General features: G+C 34.8%; 2 protein-coding genes across 3 annotated transcripts; one reads left to right on the top strand and one right to left on the bottom strand.

The window, feature by feature from the left end:
* The first annotated feature begins 803 nt into the window (after positions 1–803).
* Positions 804–18641, top strand: LOC105250153 (histone-lysine N-methyltransferase setd3). Its single transcript, XM_025412949.1, has 7 exons — positions 804–1396; positions 1795–2286; positions 2520–2643; positions 16075–16189; positions 16259–16411; positions 16650–16973; positions 17062–18641. Exons 1-7 carry the CDS (start codon positions 1279–1281, stop codon positions 17185–17187), a joined length of 1452 nt encoding a protein of 483 aa, XP_025268734.1. The 5' UTR covers positions 804–1278; the 3' UTR covers positions 17188–18641.
* LOC105250145 lies at positions 2859–10897 on the bottom strand. 2 transcript variants are annotated; one of them, XM_011256105.3, is made up of 2 exons: positions 10102–10897; positions 2859–6417 (listed from the first exon to the last, which is right to left on the bottom strand). In XM_011256105.3, the coding sequence occupies exons 1-2, from the start codon at positions 10228–10230 to the stop codon at positions 3430–3432; spliced, it is 3117 nt and encodes a 1038-aa protein (XP_011254407.1). In that variant the 5' UTR covers positions 10231–10897; the 3' UTR covers positions 2859–3429. The 2 variants fall into 2 exon arrangements, with proteins under 2 accessions (XP_011254407.1, XP_025268733.1); XM_025412948.1 differs by lacking the exon at positions 10102–10897 and adding an exon at positions 9457–9721.
* Positions 18642–19838: the final 1197 nt, after the last annotated feature.

Genomic DNA, 19838 nt, shown 5'->3' with positions numbered 1-19838 from the left:
TTTTTTTACTTTGCAGCGTGAAAATTCACATATTTGCTACGTTTTATCGTGCTATGTTTTGTTATACATCGATAATTTATTAAGCGGATTTTATGTTTCCGATTAACAAATTTTTTTACACGTATAACAAAAGATGAGTCTCATATGAATATACTTGTGCACATTGAATGTTAAAGATACGCACATCTCAATCTGCTGTGCGCACATTATCTTTCTCTTTTTTTTTTTTAAATACATGTTGATCGATTGACGGGAGAGAGCAGAGACGAAGAAAGAAATATATACATAGTTTATAAAATATTTCAGATACGCATATTTTTGCAAACATATTGTATGTACTTTCTTTTTTATAGATTAGTTATATATATATGTACAATGTTCACACAGCTTATTATCTTTTATAATTGTTTGTTGCACAGTTTTCATTTCCAATGTAATTTTAACCTGAAAAAGAACAACAAATTATGATATTATTTAATAACGATACATGTAATAATTTCACCAATTTTCACTTATTTTGTATATAATATTTACATACATTATATATATATATAAAGACGAGTCCATACAATTTACAAGGTACAGATCGCAATACACACAAAGAAATTTATTTAAAGTATAACTCGTATCGTTTTGTTTTTATTCATAATTAACATACTAAATTAATATATAAAAAAAAAAACATGAAATATATGTATGAAAATAACGAAACTAGAAGTTAGAAGTGTTATCTAGAGATTATAAGACAAGCTAAATTATCTTTCGCATCTATATATATATATAAATTTAATTTAAGATTTTATATATAGATAACATCTCTTATACATGATTACGAATTTCTGGTATGCATGTTAGTCACGGAAAAGCTATCGGCGATGGATATGTCATCTCGGAATAAACGCTTCATTTATTGCTCGGCGCGGCAGTAATTCGAAAATAAAAATAATGAAAATCCAGCATAAAGTTTGAGAAGTGTATAGGAGTTACGGGAAAGTAGGTGACCTACCCCCTTCCCCATCTGACAGAAGTGGGAAAATCAATAAAGTGCGGCGCGGGAGGAGAGTCGAGGAAACGGGAAGCGCGGCTCCCGCGCTTTCTAGGTTATGTCGCCCGTATTTCGACACCCGCGTCATACGGGTGGCCCGTGCGTGCTATTTTCGTTGCGGCGAAGGAGTGTTTATTCTTGCCAGTCGTCATAGGCGCCGCGCGTTACGCATTATAATGTGTCGGAGAACGACGGCGAGCCTTGACGAGAGCGCCGTGAGATAGTAGACAAAAATGGGCAGAAGAAAGGCTCACGCAAAAGGTAAACAACACGGTCCATCATCGCAGCAGAAGCACATATCCGCGGCGAAGAGGAACGAGCTCAATGCCTTGTGCGAGAAACTCTTTCATCGTGAGTATTTTCATGCGTTTCATCTTCTCCTTGTGTGATGCGTTGTCGGCGCGTCAGAGGAAAGAGCCTCCCCATGCTTGGAACAGAGTAAGAAAAGTATTGTAGCAATTTGATAATAAATGAATGTGTATGTATTTTTGAATGTTTTATGCTAAAATGTAGGAAACGATGGGATATTAATGATATAATACATGCGCGACAGTTTGTTGTATTTTATGGTTATTTCATACTTTGTTCCTATATATATGACTATTCCTCTGTTATTTTGTATAAGACTTTGTATTGGACTCTATTCCTCTGCTACTTTTGTATAAGACTTTGTATTGGACTCTATTCCTCTGCCACTTTTCTGTTGTGGGAAAATTGTTTGTTTTCACTTGCTATTTTGGGCATTGCAGTAAGCAGCAATCCAGCGTACGTGACACAATTATGGAACAACTACTTGGATATATCGGAAGTTCTGCTGAAGGTTAAACGTCTGGAGGAGATGAAGACAGAATCGTCCCAGCGATCCCAGGGGATTGGACAATTTATGAATTGGCTCACAGAAAATGGGGCACACGTGGACGGCGTGAGCATCGCCGAATTTCCAGGATACGATCTGGGATTGAAAGCGGAGACTGACTTTGCTGAGAATCAGTTGATGCTAGAAATACCGAGGGCTATCATCTTCAGCACGTACACCGCAGCACCGGAACTGACAGTTCTGCAAAATGATCCACTAGTACAGCATATGCCACAAGTGGCATTGGCGATAGCGCTTCTCATAGAGAGGCACAAGGAGAACTCCAAGTGGGAATGTTACCTGGATATGCTTCCTAGCGGTTATAACACAGTTTTATACATGAAAGCCAATGATATGATTGAGCTCAAAGGCAGTCCCACATTAGGTAGAGAAAAATCATTTATTTAGAAAGTTCTTTACTTTTCACTCTATTATCTTAAACAAAAAAAATTTAGCTTAAAGATAAATTTGTGCTTTCTCATTCATGTATCATTAATAGATATATAAAGAATAATGATTTTAATCTTATATTAATTATATATTCAGATAAATTTATCTTTTAATCTTTAATTGAAACATTTGTTTTTATCTTCTTAGATTAATTTTATTTTTGTGCAGAAGCTGCATTGAAGCAATGTCGAAATATCGCAAGGCAGTATTCCTACTTTAACAGAGTGTTTCAAAATAACAATAACGCCGTTTCAGCGATACTCAGGGATGTTTTCACCTATGAAAAATACTGGTGAGTAATTAAAACAATTGCATTATCGAATTTTTAAAATGAGGAAGGTAATTATGAAACAAATAAAAAAGAAACGAATAAAATTTATATATATAAAATTTTATATATATAAAATACTTATACAATATATATATATAAATCTATAAATAAATATATCTTATTCTATATGGAAGTTTTCTCTAAGCAAAATATAACTTATCTATCAATTTAATAATAAAGTCACATTAGATTTAGCTCGATTATTTGCAATGAATCATTTGCACCATGATGATAAATATTATTTAGACAATTTAATTACATATTTTAATTACAATTTTGTTCCATAACTTTTTACTGGCCAATTTAAGCTAATTTAGAAAAATATATACATTTATGGAACTATTTTAATCCTTTGTCGATAAAATATCACAACTAATTTAATCAATATGGTGCTTCAAAGTGCTCGCTAAGGATATTCAATCAGCCTTTATGGTATTATTCTTGATAAGCGAAAATACTGGTGGTTTTCTATTAGATTGATGCAAAGAGATTTTGTTGACACCTTTTTGTTAAATCTTATTTCATTAAATATAAGTATTAAAAAAAATTGAAAAATATTTAATAACAAATATGGAACATGTATTGAGAATTTCAATGATGATAATATTACATCGTTTAAAATAAAAATTATTACAAAATAAAAAAATTACATTTAAAAGTGGATATCGTTTTTAATATTATTTGATAAACGCGACAAAAATGTTTCTGCATCAAACTGATAGACTGATCGATTGTGCCGGTAACGAATTATTTCACGTAATCAGGTATCGTCTCCCAGCTGTCGTTCCCGTCCAAGGAATCGTTGTCCATATCACTTTTGCCATCAAACTCCTCTACGGTCTCCTGCATTTCCGTTCTCTCGGGCCTCTTGGTCGTCGACGTCGCGACGACATTTACCATCACGGTGCTCAAGCTGCTGGAATTCGACAGCTTTCTCGCCACCATAACCGGGTTCTGGAATACCGCGCGGGAGAATGTGTTTCTGTACGTGTATTTCTGCTTCTGCCGAATCCGGCAAGTGATGAAGATTGCCAGGAACACGACGATCGTCACGCCCAATATCGCGCCACTCGCTATTATGCTTGGCTTCATCTGTGACAGGGTCTTTCTCTCTTCCCCGTCGTTCATCCCTTCTCCGTAAATCGTTTTTATATCGATGACGTTCGATTTTTCCCGCACGACTTCTTTCACGTATCCGGAATGGAATTGGCTAGAAGAGTTATCTGCTCCAACGACCGTCGTTTCTTCGTCGACTAACACTACGCTCGCGTTATCGTTGTTTATCGGAAGTTTATTTTTAAATTTGTTGGTATCAAGTTCCACTGTACCAAACTGTCGCTGCACGTCCTTTACGAAAGGAAGAGAATTGAATGTCGTGAATAAATCGACGATTTCTTCCGTTCGACGGGAATTCTGCAATTCGTCATGTTCATCTAATGTATCATTTTCAGGAAACGTTCCCTTCGATGCGTTCTTGTCACGCTCGATGTAATCCAGCAACCTCGACATGTTCTCCACATTCTTGTTGAAAAACGGATAGCTTGTATCTTGCTTAATGACTTGAGTCATCAACTCTTCCGCTTCCTCTTGCTTCGCGCCTTCCTTTCCGGAGATCTTATCTTCACTGACACGTCTATTGGAATCGCCAGGTGAGAGCTGCATGATAATCTTTTCATTATTTGTATTGGAGGTTTCCAAGGTCTGAAGATTGTTCTGCGGTTTAGTTATTCTCAATCGTGACACTTCTGTCAAGTGTACCTTGCTGGATCCTCTTTGACGTAGTGCTATCAACTCTTCCACGCTCATGTTTCTCGATTTTAAAAGCCGCTCCAATCGTTTGCCGGCTGAGCCAGACGCGAATAGCTCGAAAATCTCTGCTCGTGCCTCCGGCTCGACCTCGGAAACGACTTCCTCATAGTGTCTGTTGCCTACACCTTGATGATTCTTTAGACTCGTGTGATCACTTTCATTGCGAGTCTTTTCCATTGGCAATCGGGTCATCTGATGATGCTCGGAGTCATTCTTATCGTACAGTTTCTTTATATCATCATCTAGATTTGCGGTTTGTTGCTTTTCAACTGGGCTCATGATAGCATCAGTTTGACTAGCGCTTGGATTTCTCTCCACTTTATTCTCTTTTCCATGATCTTCTTCAGGGATCGGGGCATCGTTCTGATATTCGGCTTCGATAAACATGTTGTAATCCTCCGCTGATTCGCCAATAGGAATTGATTGACTGTTATCCTGAATAATTTTTTTATTGCTTTCAGTGTTGCCCTCTTGATCGCTCTCGCGATATCGCGCGGGCTCGATGCGCTCCGTGGGATTGAGAATTTGTTCGATGCTCAAGGTGGACTCGATATCGCGAAGTGGTTGCGAGATTCTCTCGCTCGCCTGGCTCTTCCCCTTCTTGAAGTCTGTGAAGTCCGAGAACTCCATGATCTCGTCCTCGTCAAGATTCTCGAATTTCGCCACGCGATCGCTCGTCGATCCCGCGTTGCCATCATCGTTTAGAAAGTATTCCATGGAGTTCACCGCAACCGGTGGCGACGTGGTAATCATCGTCGAGACGATCGGAGGAGTTGTCGAAGCCGTTCTTCGCCGCAAAGAATCGCGGACAAATTGCGTTGCGATATCCTCGGCATCCTTCGATTCTTCTTTAACCCGATTCGTGTCGTTTGAAGATAATTCATCATAGTTCTCTGAAACTTGATGCGGGACGATCATTATCCTGGATATGGAATTATCTGAGGTATTTGAAGCCGCCGTAATTTTTCTAGTGCTACTTTCAATCGTGGATCTCCAAGATGGTGTTACTGTTGCAGCGAGCTTTATTAACGAATTGGACATGACTCTCGACATCTCCTCGATGTACTCATCAGACTCATCGGCGATTCTCGACTTTAGAGCGTTGATCACGTCAGCCTTGCCCTTCAGCAGATCGCTCAAGCTCAAATTGCGGCGTTGCAGAATCTCTGACAGACTGGAGCCCTCCTCTTGCTGCATCTTCAAGAGTGATTTCAGCTCGAGCGAAGTTTCTCGTTCGTTGTCAAACGATCGCGTTATTACTGGGGGATTCTCACTGCCGTTTGGCGACGACGGAAGTCGAGAAGACTCCCTCGATTCTTCGTTTTCCTCACTGGAAGATGCTTCGTTCGCCAGAGCGAACTCGTAATTCTGCGGCGGTCTCCTTTTCCTTGGCCGAGGCTTCGTGTATTCCTCGTCATCGAATTCGTACTCGTCGGGTCGAGCCTGGAAGGCCTCGCGATATCTCGAGGTGACTTTCCTGTCGTCGACGATGTCGCGGCTGCGCTTGCCATCGTTGCTCTCGATGGTTTCCTCATCAAGCGTCAAACTGTCGCGCGGATTTTTCGATGAAGAATGTTGTTTCTCGTGACCTCGATACGTCGTCGCTTCTTCGTAGTCGCCTGGAGAAGGAACGCCTCGTCTGTCTGGACTTCCTCGAGGACGATTCGATTGATCGATCGAATAACGATACTTGAACGGTCGACGACTCATTTCGGAGAAGTCCTCGGCGTCATCGACCTCGTCCCTTGTGTAGGACCGGTAATGGGAGAATGGCAGAAGGGGTATGTAATCGCCGTCTCGCCACTTTGGCTCGAGAGCCTCGCCGTTATTTCTCCATCTACCTACGGGTTCGCTCGGACTTCGCTCGTGATCCTCCACGGATCTTCGCGGTACTTCCGCCTCGTCGAACCGTCCATTCAGTTCCTTCTGAAAAAATTAGAAATTCTCCTCTAATGACTAATATTTATTCAATAGATTTCTTTTTATTCATTAGCGATATATGAATGCGGTTATAATGTAAATTAACTTTTCGCATATAAATTAAATATATCAATTTTAGATACCAATTTATCTAGCATGTATATTTGAATGACATTGGAAGAATATGTTTTCACATAGGAATGATTATTATTTTTTATTTTAATGATATTGGAAAAATATGTTTTCACATAGGAATGATTATTAATTTTTTATTTCTATCTGAATAATTATTTGTGTAAATTGATATATTTTTTAAACTATTTAATACTTTTTATTTCCTTGTGTGATATATTTTATAATATTTAATTATCACGTTTGAAGAATTAATCCGTTGTTCTGGGAAATTTATATTATATTTTATTATATTTTTTTAACTATTAACTAGTACTTTTTATTTCCTTGTGTGATATATTTTATAATATTTAATTATCACGTTTGAAGAATTAATCCGTTGTTCTGGGAAATTTTTATGAAATTAACATTGCTGCGCGTTTGAAATAATTTGCGAAGATAAAGTTAAACTTTGGCAAATTACAATTCGTTACAAGTCACGCGGGAAATTATTGTTAAACGAGCCATGCGGTTGCGGGTAACAGTTAAAGCTAACGGCCGTAACGATAGAAAGTATTGCAAGAGACATTTGCCACGCGCTTTGTATAATAAATATTGTATATTTATATAAATTGAAAATCCAATATCCCGCTGAAAAATATATTATTTTTTAACAAAGTCGCTGAAAAATATATTATTTTTTAACAAAGTCGCAATATTCGCATTAAAATTCTGCTAAAATGAAATTTATTTAATAGGTTTCTCTTTATTAATTAACGATGATGCAGATATATAATCTAACTTAACGTTTCGTATATATTTCGTACAAATTAAATATACCAATTTTAGATACTAATTTATTTATGTATATTTATTATGACATGGAAAAATATGTTCACATAAGAATGATTATTAATTTTTTATTTTTATCTTAACAATTATTTGTGTAAATTGATATATTTCGCAACAATCAATGAAAGGAAGTAAACTTTTATGAGATGTATTAGATTGAAAAGATACACACAAATTGGGAATATTGTTTATATTTGTTATTTTTGTCGCAAACGATGATTCTTGAATTAATTCACGGAAGTACGCGTCGCGAGCACTGGATCTTGCGCATGTATCTCTCGATTATTCGTCAGGATCTTCTTCAAACGGCATGTTGAAAGGAGATTCGGTGATTTCTCGCTTTTACTTTCGCAAACCGGACGCGCGCGCGTGAGAACGTGCGAAATAAGGAGCCGAATGCGATTCTTCGCTAGAAGATGTTTTTCCGTTCTCGTTTTCTATAAAACGAATCTTCTGTACAAGTTAATTCGTCACCAGAATTATGTACAGAGATAGATTAAATCGTTCCTTGCTCTTATGACGAGCAAAATAATTTAATTTAATAATTTAATAATTTTTTTATAGACATGTTTTTATTTATTTTTATTCTAATTTATTTAATCTACTGAAATTTTTGCAATTGAGAGATTATTTATTTATTAAATATATATGCACAAAATAAGATGAAAAATTATTTTGCCTCACAATATCCTCATTATCGAGATGATTCGTTACGTTGTTAAAGCATCAGTGCATTAGAGGCAAATAATAGATCGAGGATAAGTGAGCCATTGTGGCGTTGCGTAAGGGATTATTATATTCAATTGATTCGTTATCGTTATATATATTAAAACATTTCGTAACTTCATTAATACAAGAGATTCCGTGCTTTCGCGGTTGATTTTCACTTCGCTTTCTCGGCATGAAAAGGACCGCACGCGCGCGCGTTCCCATTTTCCACGGTCCAATTTCGCATATATTTGCGAATCACGTGGGAAATCATTTACAATTATTCTCGCGTGAGTAAAGGAAATGACTCGCCGTATTTTGTTCGTTCGTCGATTATCGAAGAAGCTACGCGTTTACTTTTACATTCATCATTCTTGACACTAATATCGGCGGCTCGTGTATTTTGCGCGAATTCAATTTATTTATTTTTTATTTTTTATTCTACGACACATCATTATTCAATTTACATGCAGTTGTATATTATTCTGTTAAGAGTCCTTTAGAATATATACATAAAACCGGTGCTTTTTATATATACGTGCATTTTCCGCCTCTCTCTTTTCAAAGAATACATTCACCGGATTACGTATGGTTATATATGGACATAAGATTTTGTTCTTCGCGCGTTTTCCCTATCAGATTCTGATAATAAAAGATACGTGGAAATAACACGATAAAATTCTCATAAAAGATCTGCGGACTTTCTGCGTAGCTTTCTCTTTCTCTCGCGGTTTACGCATCAATTTTCTCGTCTCGGTGCGTCGATTTCGCGGCTCTGTGCATCGACGAAAAATTCTGAAGGAAAAGCGTTCCGATACAGCAATTTTAGAGTCGATTTCGATGCGCGGAATATAATGGCAATCATAAGAAACAAGCGGATACGCAGAATTCACACTTTCTCTCAATTATAATAAACTAGACGCAGATTGAGAATATGATTGTTTTTTTTTATTGCGGTATATCGATAATTTTCGTGACAAGAGATCGGAACGCAATTTTAGCAATTTAAGTTTCAGTTGATTTTATTTTAGCTTGCTAAGATTTAAAAAAATTTTTTTTTTAATTTATCAATTTGTTCATTTGAATTGAAAGAAGGATAAAATATTTTGAAAATTGTAATTTACGTTACAAAGCTTTTTTATTGAAAAGTGTGAAAAATAATGAATATAGTATTTATAAGATATCTTGAAATATTAATTTTATCATTTATAATTAATTATTTATGAATAAATACTAATATGCTGTTATGAAAAATCCTGCTAAATTTTTATCGCTCTGACATGACTTTGAAAAGACGGAATTAAAAAATATTCTTAATTTCCTGCACTTAACTTGAATCACTTGAGTTTAATGACACTTAATGAATGCAATTACCACGGAACTTGGACCTGTCACCCGTGAACGTCACAATCATTTCGTAATCGAGAGGTCTGACGTGCGTGGATATATTCTCTGCCCGAGCTAAAATCATACTGTGACATATTATATTTTTGTGTAGGACGAGTGTTCTTGCCGCAGAAATGTTGTGGAATTTCGCAATCAGTGCCAGTTTTTGCGAGGAAAAAAAAAACACGACCGGTTAAAAGTATCGGAGGAACAACTTTCGGCATCGATAATATATCATTAATTTTCTCTGCGTCTAAACCGCGAAATGTTACTTTATAAATATACGCTTCGCGTTGAAATTATTGTAAAATTTTCAATAATGATTATTTAATATTATTTTCTAATGTATAAATCGCTGTTTTAAAAAGAATACATAAAGGTATTTAAAAGAGATATAAAAATTTTTATATTATATGTAGTAATAAATTGTTTTTTATCAATATTAATTTATTAATATTAATTGCTTAATTTTATAGCAAATTCAATTTTTTAAATTGAGACTTTATTAATTCATGGGTAGTTTCTTTTTAGATTGACGAGAACTGGATAGAAGATCGAGAAATGTAGATCGAAGTAAATTTGTTCGGGGCATTTCGTGTGTCGAGGTGTCGGAACGACGCTTTTCACGGTTACCTGATACTCGTAATCATCGCTTCTTCCCGCAACTTCCGGATTCCCAGCGGGGTCGCCATGGACCAGGGGATCGCGCAAGATGTCACACGCGAATGCGATTAGCGCGAGCACGGAAACCGCCTTCCGCATAGTTGCAATGCGATCAGGAACCTCGATGCCTCCTCGTCGTCGGGACACCGCGATCCTCTCCGACACTTTGTCTCGTTCTTGTCGATGAGGTGCACGTAAATGACTGCGGCGCACAGAATCACAAAGATCACGTTTTTTCTATTGCACAAACCTAGGACCTCCTCAAGAATCATACAGGCCAACTTAATACCCGATCTCCGTTGAATTAATATCGAAATTTACCCAAAAATAGCCGATGGGACAAACTCTACTCTCTTCTTGTCGTACATTGAGATAATTATTAATTAGTCCGAGCTTATCTCAGCTTGTATCAGAGTGTTTTTAATCCATCACATGTCACTCTTATTTGTCAGCAATATTTGAATGAAGAAACTTCGAGAACCAGGAATATTGTTCTGCTTCCTCTCGCTTTATTCCTTCTTTTTTTTATTCTCAGATCATGAGAGTTTTCTGTCGATCACCGCGCGAAAAACGTCGCGATCGATCGGCGGATGCGTTTTCCATTTTCGATGCGAAAGAGAGGAACCGCTCGTATGTCACATTCGGGTATGAAACTTTCGCGTTCGCGCTCGCGTTCCTTTTACGTTCTCGGCAAATCGCCTCTGCGAACTGACGTCGCTTTTCTCCAAGCGCGCTCCTAAGTAAGTCGGTGAAACTCGCGAGAGGAGTAGAGTCTTATACCGCGGATTCTTCTACTACTACTATTCGCCCGCTCTCGACAAGATGCTCTCCGGAACCGAGATGAATCCGATACGGATACATGAATCCTGTACAGATCGATTCGATTGGATAACATTTGAATCCACGAAAAATCTTCCCTGCACGTGGCTTTACCCAAATTAAAAAAAACGTGATGGTGGAAGGTTCTACCTTCGACACCGATGGTCTTCGACATCTTTTAGAAAGAAAAAAATAATGCTGGAGAAAGTAGCACATTCTGGAGAATATAAAGTAGGATATTTTAGACGTGATAAAATATTAAGTTCTATTAAAATATAGAACATTATCAATTGATTACCTGTTCTTTTTAGTCGTGTATCTATTAATATGTTTCATTAGTAATAAGAGAAGAAAAAAATGCAATCGTTAAGTCTACGATAAAAAATCTCTCATGGAATACATGGCAATATAAAAAACATAATCACACATGATTATGAATACGTGCGATCACTAGAAATTGATAGGTTGTTAATTTATGCACTATAAGATATCGGTTATTTGCATATTTACTATAATTAGCTGTTCGTAGAATCCGATAGTAAGGTCGCATCGAGTGGCGAAGGAAAGGAAATTCAAACACTCGAAGCGAAAATCCTTTTAACGCAAATCCCATGTTCGTGTAGCTGTCACTTGTGAATCTTTAATTGCGAGGAAGAACTCGCACTTGCGGCGGAACTTTAGTGGCTCTTAACGTTTATGCTCGTTTTTAGGAATACGCTAATAAACTGTGAATTGTAAATATTGATTCCCCACCATGATAATATTATACAATGCGTACAAAATGCTTATTACTTTTTGAATTGCTTTTTAAATATGAACATCCTATATCAATATTAAACATTATAAGAGCAAAGTATTACGCACGCTGCAACATATATTTTTATACCGTGACATATATACGTCACCAATTACGATGCAGCAAATGAACATAAAGTAGAAAACTGTGTCAAACATTTATAACAATAGCACGACGAAGCTATGTAAACTATCTTTTTACGCGTAATTTACGTAGATAATGTTTATATTAGCCATGATTTCTCTTCCTTTCTCCTCTCTTTTTAAAGTGAGACAAATTTATTCAAAGAAACTGAGCGTAATGTATAATAATTTTCTGAAAATTATGACATTATTCAAGACATCATGTCTTGAAAACAGTAACTTTATGGTATCAACAAAAGTTTAGTGTTTAAACTATTTTGTGTTAATTATCATTTTTTCTTTTTTTTTTATTTAACATTTTTATTTAATTTACTATATTTTTCTACCGTTATATTTTACGTGGAGACAGTACATTATTAGAGTATATATAATTAATAATTTATATTTTTTCAAGAGTTCTGATAAAATACAAAAGATCATGTAACAAATTCTAAATGGATCGCGAATTAGCAATTTTTTATCTCTCCAAATAACTCGCGTGCGAAATCTCGCAAAAAATTTGTATCGAGTATTGATTATGCATTGGATGCGCAGGATGAGGCTGATGAAAATGATTGTCATGAGCTCATCGTTAATGAACAGCAGTTGACGAGGATAATAATGACGATGTAGTCTTTTGCTGAGATGCAGATGGATATTGAAAGTTGACTGCAGTGCTTTAAACTTGTCTTAGACGATCTACGATACACAGTAAAACATTTTATAATTATTATTAATTTTATATATTATATAATTTAATATATTTGTATTAATATTTATTATATTTATTAATTATTAATTATTACATATTTATATTTAATATATTTATTAAAATTTTTCCCATAACATAAAATATAGTGCTATAATATATTAATAAATAAATAAAAGAAAGTAAAACCTCGAAGCAAAATTATACATTATTTATTATTAGGTGAAAATGCTCTATAATTAGTTTTATTTATTTTAATTATAGATTCAAGATGAGTTGGGAATAAGTTTCAATTGCACATGTAGATCGTTTGAAATGAGCTTTGCCAACACACACGGAGAATGGATACACATTCGAGCGTACTCGTGGGAAGATCGAATGATGAATCGGAGATCTTCTCTATGCACACTTTCTACGGGATAAGCGAGCGCGTTGTGCTTAGTCGAAAGGATCGATCGACTGAACCGATCTCGGTTTCATGTTGAAAATAATAGCGATCGCCTTACCGTGCATCTAATGAAACTTCGTGTTCTCTTAACCCACAAGGATGATATTAGCGCGCGAGAGTGTCAGAATTCTCTGACCGGCAAAACTTTCCAATCTGATGTTTCAATATGAAGAAATGTGATACACTGAATAATGAATCTCTTTCTCACTTTGAGATGTTAATTATTTTAATTATTATTTAAGATGTTCATTAATGTTAATTCATGTTGCATCCATTTGTGCTGCATTTATGATATCATTGCATTAAAATATCATTTTGCTTATTCGAACATTATGAAAGAAGACGTATAGAAAATATTGATCTTTTATATAAGTCATGCATATCTGATTTTTATAGGAATCTAATTTATATTTTTTGTTGAATTTATTTTATATTGCTATATAAATGTCATTATGGATATTGTATTCACATGTTAAATTCATGATGATTAATGATAACCGCAAAACGTTGCATTAACACTTAAAGATTTCTAATGCGGGAATCCGTATAATTCCTGTCCCAGTTAGCCGTATTATACGCCATTAGAAAGATACTTTATTGTATTATGAGAAAAATATATATGTTTATATGCTCGTTAAAAATTCTCATTATGAGAACTTGAGCAATCTTGAGCCAATCCTTTGCACATGCAGATTATACATGCAAGTTTACATACTAATTATCTGTATTCGGATTTTACTTTAAAATATCACAATTTGGTAACAAGCAATTGAAAAATTATCAATATAAAATATATATAATCTTGATAAAAATAATTCAAAAATATTATTGAAAAGAATATTTCAAAACGTCATAGCTGTCAGGCGTAAACTAAACGCGATACAAAAATTCTGATTACATTTTGGAATTCAGTGCGAGGAGAAAACGTGCAAGCATTAAAAATGATGCGGGCGAGATACTAGCGTTATTAGTGCGTTATCGTTAATCATATCATCAGACGCGGGCGCTGCGAAAGATCACGTTGCTCGATCGCTTTCGCAGCATGCGGTACACATGGCACCGACAAACGCACACATTCAAATGCGAAGCGATTGGAAGCGTTGCGTCGAGGAAACGGTCGGCGAAGAGCGATGCTTTTCTCGAGCGAAAACATCGGAGAACGCGCTTCGCTACTCTCTGCACGATATAGCTCTTCTCTAGATCTCCGCTCATGAGGAAGTCGTGATACGAGGCGCATACTTTCACGGATCTGGACTTTCATACCATTATCACAAATCTAGTTTTGATATCAGAAATATTATTGCTGGTTTTGACCAGCAATAAAATATTTTAATATTAAATATTAAATAATATTAATATATTTAATATTATAATATTAAATATATTAATATATTTAATATTAATATATTCAATATTATAATTAATATTAAATATAAAATTAATATTTAATATTAAATATAAAAAAATGATCTTTATATGTCGCGAATTTATCACATTTTTATTATTATTTTTATGAATAAAAATATCGAATATCGTGTGCGGATGGTTTATTAATTTCGCGTGCGGCTTTCTATCGCGTACAAAGTATACTTTACACGCGATTTTGAAAAGTTATCAAACTATATAAACTTCAAATATTACAGGGATAATTTAATGCAGCTATCAATTATACAGATATTTTTTCTTTTTCATCGTTAAGTAAATTAAAACGAGGATGCCTATTTTCTACGATTATTACGAGCGTTTTTTTTTTTTACTGAATTTCACTTTTATCGTCATTACGACACGATTGTTCTATTTACTGATTACTCGTTTAGATTTTTTGCGTGCAATGCAATAGATTGTAACGGTTCGCCAAGTAGCATGGATGTGTCAGTTTGCGGTATCGCATAGAAAACCCATCACAGCGAGTCTGTTTTTATCCTGAATTTATCTCGCAATTGAATCTAAATATTTTGCATAGAGTCATTGACTTTTTCGTAAATCGAATTCGTTGATCTTTAATATCCCAATCTATAACTCTCGCGACAGAATTCGGGATAAAATCTCTTCGACACACAAAATCTAAATCGAATTCTATCTCGAATTGAAAGAGCTTGTTTTCAGATCATTCTGATCTACCGAAATAGTATATCTTTAAACTATTTATAGAATATAATTTTGATTATTATTTTTACAAATCTCTTCGACACATAAAATCTAAATCGAATTCTATCCCGAATTGAAAGAGCTTGTTTTCAGATCATTCTGATCTACCGAAGTTGTGTATCTTTAAACTATTTATAAAGTATAATTTTCATTATCTTTTTTTCAAAAGAAGCGCAACAATTTCGCCTCAAAAATTCCAAATCATCGGAGATGAATTTGAAAGATCGTCTGAGAGAGTAGGCTGTATCGAATAGATAATCAGGCGTCAGCTTGACACGGTTTACTGAATTGAATTTGTTCTACGAGGAAGAAGAGCTCCGGATCACGCAACCGGCACATCGCTCGATAGTTTACATATGCGCGGGTCCCATTGTTACACATATATACAAGATGAAATCTCGATGAAACGAGAGTAACACGCGATCTCTCACGTGGATGACGGTGGTGATGGTGAGAAGCGCGCGTTTCTCCGGACAGAAAGAGAGAAAGTACGCCTTGTCGGCGCAACTACGATAATGTGTCTCCCTGTACGCTCATTTCCGGAATTTCTGGGTCAAGTTCTCGCCCGAAAAATAGCCGCTCGCTTGGGGCGGGTTGACAGTTTTCTTCCTCGATCTTCTCCGAAGGCGAAAGTCGCTTCACGCTCCGGAGATTGACGCGAGTGCATCCATATTATTGCCTTTTTGATAGTCGATAACTGGATTTCACTTCGAATCAAGACTCGGCCTCGGATTAAAAATTGTCAGCTTCTCTCGATTGTTGACAAAAATTTGATATATATTGATAATACTAATAAAATGAAACCAATATGCCGATTACTATTGTTATATTAATATTATTTGATTAATAAAGCGTTTTAGCTGGGATTTCTTTATCTCTGATATTGAAATTTTTTTTTCAGTTGGGCAGTTTCAACAGTAATGACGCGACAGAACTTAATTCCGAGCCCAGACGGCTCGCGCATGATTCACGCCTTAATCCCGATGTGGGATATGTGCAATCACGAGAACGGCAGGGTAAGTAATAATACGGGCAATGAATTCGCGTGGGACGATTTAATACTATTTTCTTTGTCATTGCCGTAGATTACAACAGATTTCAACGCGACATCGGATCACTGCGAGTGCTACGCGTTGAGGGACTTCAAAAAAGGGGAGCAAGTATTCATAAGTTATGGCCCAAGGACAAATTCCGATTTTTTCGTGCATTCGGGCTTTGTCTACATGAATAATAAACAAGTACGTATAATAAAAGAAACATAAAAAATTGAACTTTAATTATACTAAATTTAATCTTGGAAAACTTAAAAAAAATTATATAAATGATGGATCTTTAATTATATTTTTATGAATCATATTTTGATTAATATCAGGAAGCAGGAAATGAGTAATTAAGAACGAACATAATTATTTATAACGAATTATGCAATGCAATTTCTATAAATATACAAATATATGTATATTGGAATTTTTACAGGACGGTTTTAAACTTCGTCTTGGCATTAGTAAAGCAGATTCCCTTCAGAAGGAGCGAATAGAGCTATTGAGCAAATTGGGTTTGCCATCAGTAGGGGAATTTTTGCTAAAGCCGGGAACAGAGCCCATTTCCGATACGTTATTGGCTTTCCTGCGAGTGTTCAGTATGCGAAAGGCCGAGCTCGCACATTGGTTACGCTCGGACAAGGTCTTCGACCTGAAGCACATGGATTGTGCGTTGGAGACGGTCGTTGAAGAGAATGTCAGAAAATTTCTGCTGACTAGGCTGCAACTTTTAATCGCTAATTATCCGACGACATTGAAGGTGAAAGTGAAATCCGATGTCCCATTATTATTATTCTGCCTGCTGTGTCGACCGCGTGCTTTGTCAATACAGATGTCTTTTATTGCAGGAGGATCTAGAGTTACTGGAGACCACATTGCCGCAGATAAAAAAAATGGCCGTTCAATTGAGGGTCACGGAGAAAAGGATACTTCTAGGCGCGTTAGAATACGTAGAGCAGTGGATAAAGGCTTGAATCGATTACGTTTCGGCCAGGAAATATATACTTATATAGTTACGAATTAAAAGCATCTCAAGAGAAATCAATTTTATTTTTACAATATTTCTGAACGACGATTTCGAGTATAAAAGTAAAATATAAAAGCGGACGAATTATATACGTAATAAAAAGCGTAATATATATCTATTGCCTATATATAATACATAAAATTGCTCGACGTGTATGCGCATATTAATTGTAAGAGAGAGACATATTGTAAAATACTGAGAACTATATGAACAATCAACGATTATGTGTACATCTACATAAGTGATATACAATATAATTGTACAATAATTGCGTGTTCAGTAAAAATATCTTAATTCTTGTTTTCTTGTGAGATGGAAACTTTCAAGCATTTGGCTTTTCTTCCCTCACACATATTTACTCTCTCAAATTGCAACAAATCAAACCTTAATCAAGTGATACTAATCTATGATTACAAGAATTTGATATTTTACTCTTGCGCTGCTTTGATATACATATAATATAAAGAAAAAAAAAGTGATATCTACAAAAGAGAATCTTGATAATGAACATTTATTTTTCAAAACGAATACATAACAGCTGCAATTCTTGATGTGAATCATGATACTATAGGCCTACATTAGATTTACGTACGCTGCAAAATATTTCCTGACGCACGAGTGAATTTTAACGACCCGCGTAAATACGACCCTGCGAGGTGTTTTCGAGTATTTATTATATGTTATAAAAATGTCAATCAATGTGTTTAGTCCGGTGTTGTCATGTTACTGCGTAAATCATTGTGAGCATAGAATTCTCAAAGAGAAGTACCAAACTTCACGAATTAAAATTAACAATATTAATATTGTAGCGAGATGCTATAATCAGGCTACAGCAGGACTGATAGCTCGCGAAATATATCGCTTTTTTAAATATATTCCAACATAATCATGAAAAAAGATGTTACATAAACATATATAAACGAGGTCTGTAAATAAAGTAATAAGACTTTTTCGAGATGAACTTTTATTTATAATTTAACTATAATTTAACTCTGTCTCCTTCAAAATAGTTCTCTTGGGAAGCCACTCAGCGCCTGAGACGTTGTTTCCAGTTTTCATAGCAGTGCTGGAACTCAGAAACCCGAATGGCCTTCAGCTCGGTTATAGGCGCTTTTACGTTTTCGGTCGTATCAAAGTGTCCTTTGAGATGGGTTTTCAATGTCGGGAAGAAAATGAAGTCACAGGGACTCAGGTCAGGCGAATACGGGGGCTAGGGGACGACAGAAATGTTTTTCCGTGCTAAAAACTCGGTAATCGAAAACACGGAAAAACATTTCTGTCGTCCCCTAGCCCCCGTATTCGCCTGACCTGAGTCCCTGTGACTTCTTTCTCTTCCCAAGATTTAAAACTCATCTCAAAGGACATCACTTTGATACGACCGAAAACGTAAAAGCGGCTGTACCGACCAGCTGAAGGCTATTCGGGTTTCTGAGTTCCAGCACTGCTATGAAGACTGGAAACAACGTCTCAGAGTGAGCTTCGTGGCTTCCCAAGGAAACTATTTTGAAGGAGACAGAGTTAAATTATAGTTAAATTATAAATAAAAGTTCATCTCGAAAAAGTCTCATTACTTTATTTACAGACTTCGTATATCACTTGACATATATGATACATAACATATATGATGAGATTTAACTTCCCTTTCCTAATGTGATCAATATACCTTTTTATGGATTATAAGAAAATTAATTACATCTGTGATGTAAATTTTTCGAGCGAGTAACCTTGGCATAAAAAGAACATACGTGTGATAGCGGAATGTATTTACAAACAAATTTAAAACATTCTGTATTTAGAGTTTATAAACACTATTATCAGAAAATTTAGAAACACAGAAAATAAAAGATTTTTTAAAATAAGTTTCAAATTTTTATGTGTTATATACTTTATTCCTAAAAATTTGAAACTTATTTAAAAAAAAAAAACTTTTATTTTCAGATAAATTTCATTAGAATTTTATATTTTTACATATATTAAAATTTTTAATTATATATATTATATATATATTTTATTTTATTAATTATATATTATATATATATAAATAAAAATTTCTATACATATAAAATTAATAATTAATAATTCTATACATATAAAATTTAATTATATATATTATATATATATTTTATTTTATTAATTATATATTATATATATATAAATAAAAATTTCTATACATATAAAAATATAAAATTCTAATGAAATCTATCTAATGAATTATTAGCCGAAGAAAAGTAAATTTTCAAAGAGTTGGTAAAATTAGCTTTTAAAATTAATTTTAAAACTTTGTTTCCAAAATTTAGTAGATTAAGTGGATTAAGACAGTATCAATAATTATTTATTGATCTAATATTAATAATTATTTATTGAAGCTGTGTTTCTAAATTTTTCGACAATAACGTGTAACAAATTTGAATTCTCATACTGATGCATATTAAACTGTTATATGTAAAATTATCTAATTGTAACTGCAAATGTATAACTTTGATCAATAAAAATGCTACACATATTTCATCTAAAGTATGTATTGAATATTTTATTAATCAAAGTCTATATGCTAGGGTTCTCTATTTTAGAGAACTTTACATAATATGAAACTTTAAT

Source organism: Camponotus floridanus, unplaced genomic scaffold, assembly GCF_003227725.1.
Source record: "Camponotus floridanus strain SB8 unplaced genomic scaffold, Cflo_v7.5 scaffold6, whole genome shotgun sequence".
In the NCBI taxonomy this organism is placed as follows: domain Eukaryota; kingdom Metazoa; phylum Arthropoda; class Insecta; order Hymenoptera; family Formicidae; genus Camponotus; species Camponotus floridanus.
This window is presented reverse-complemented; position numbering and strand designations above follow the sequence as displayed.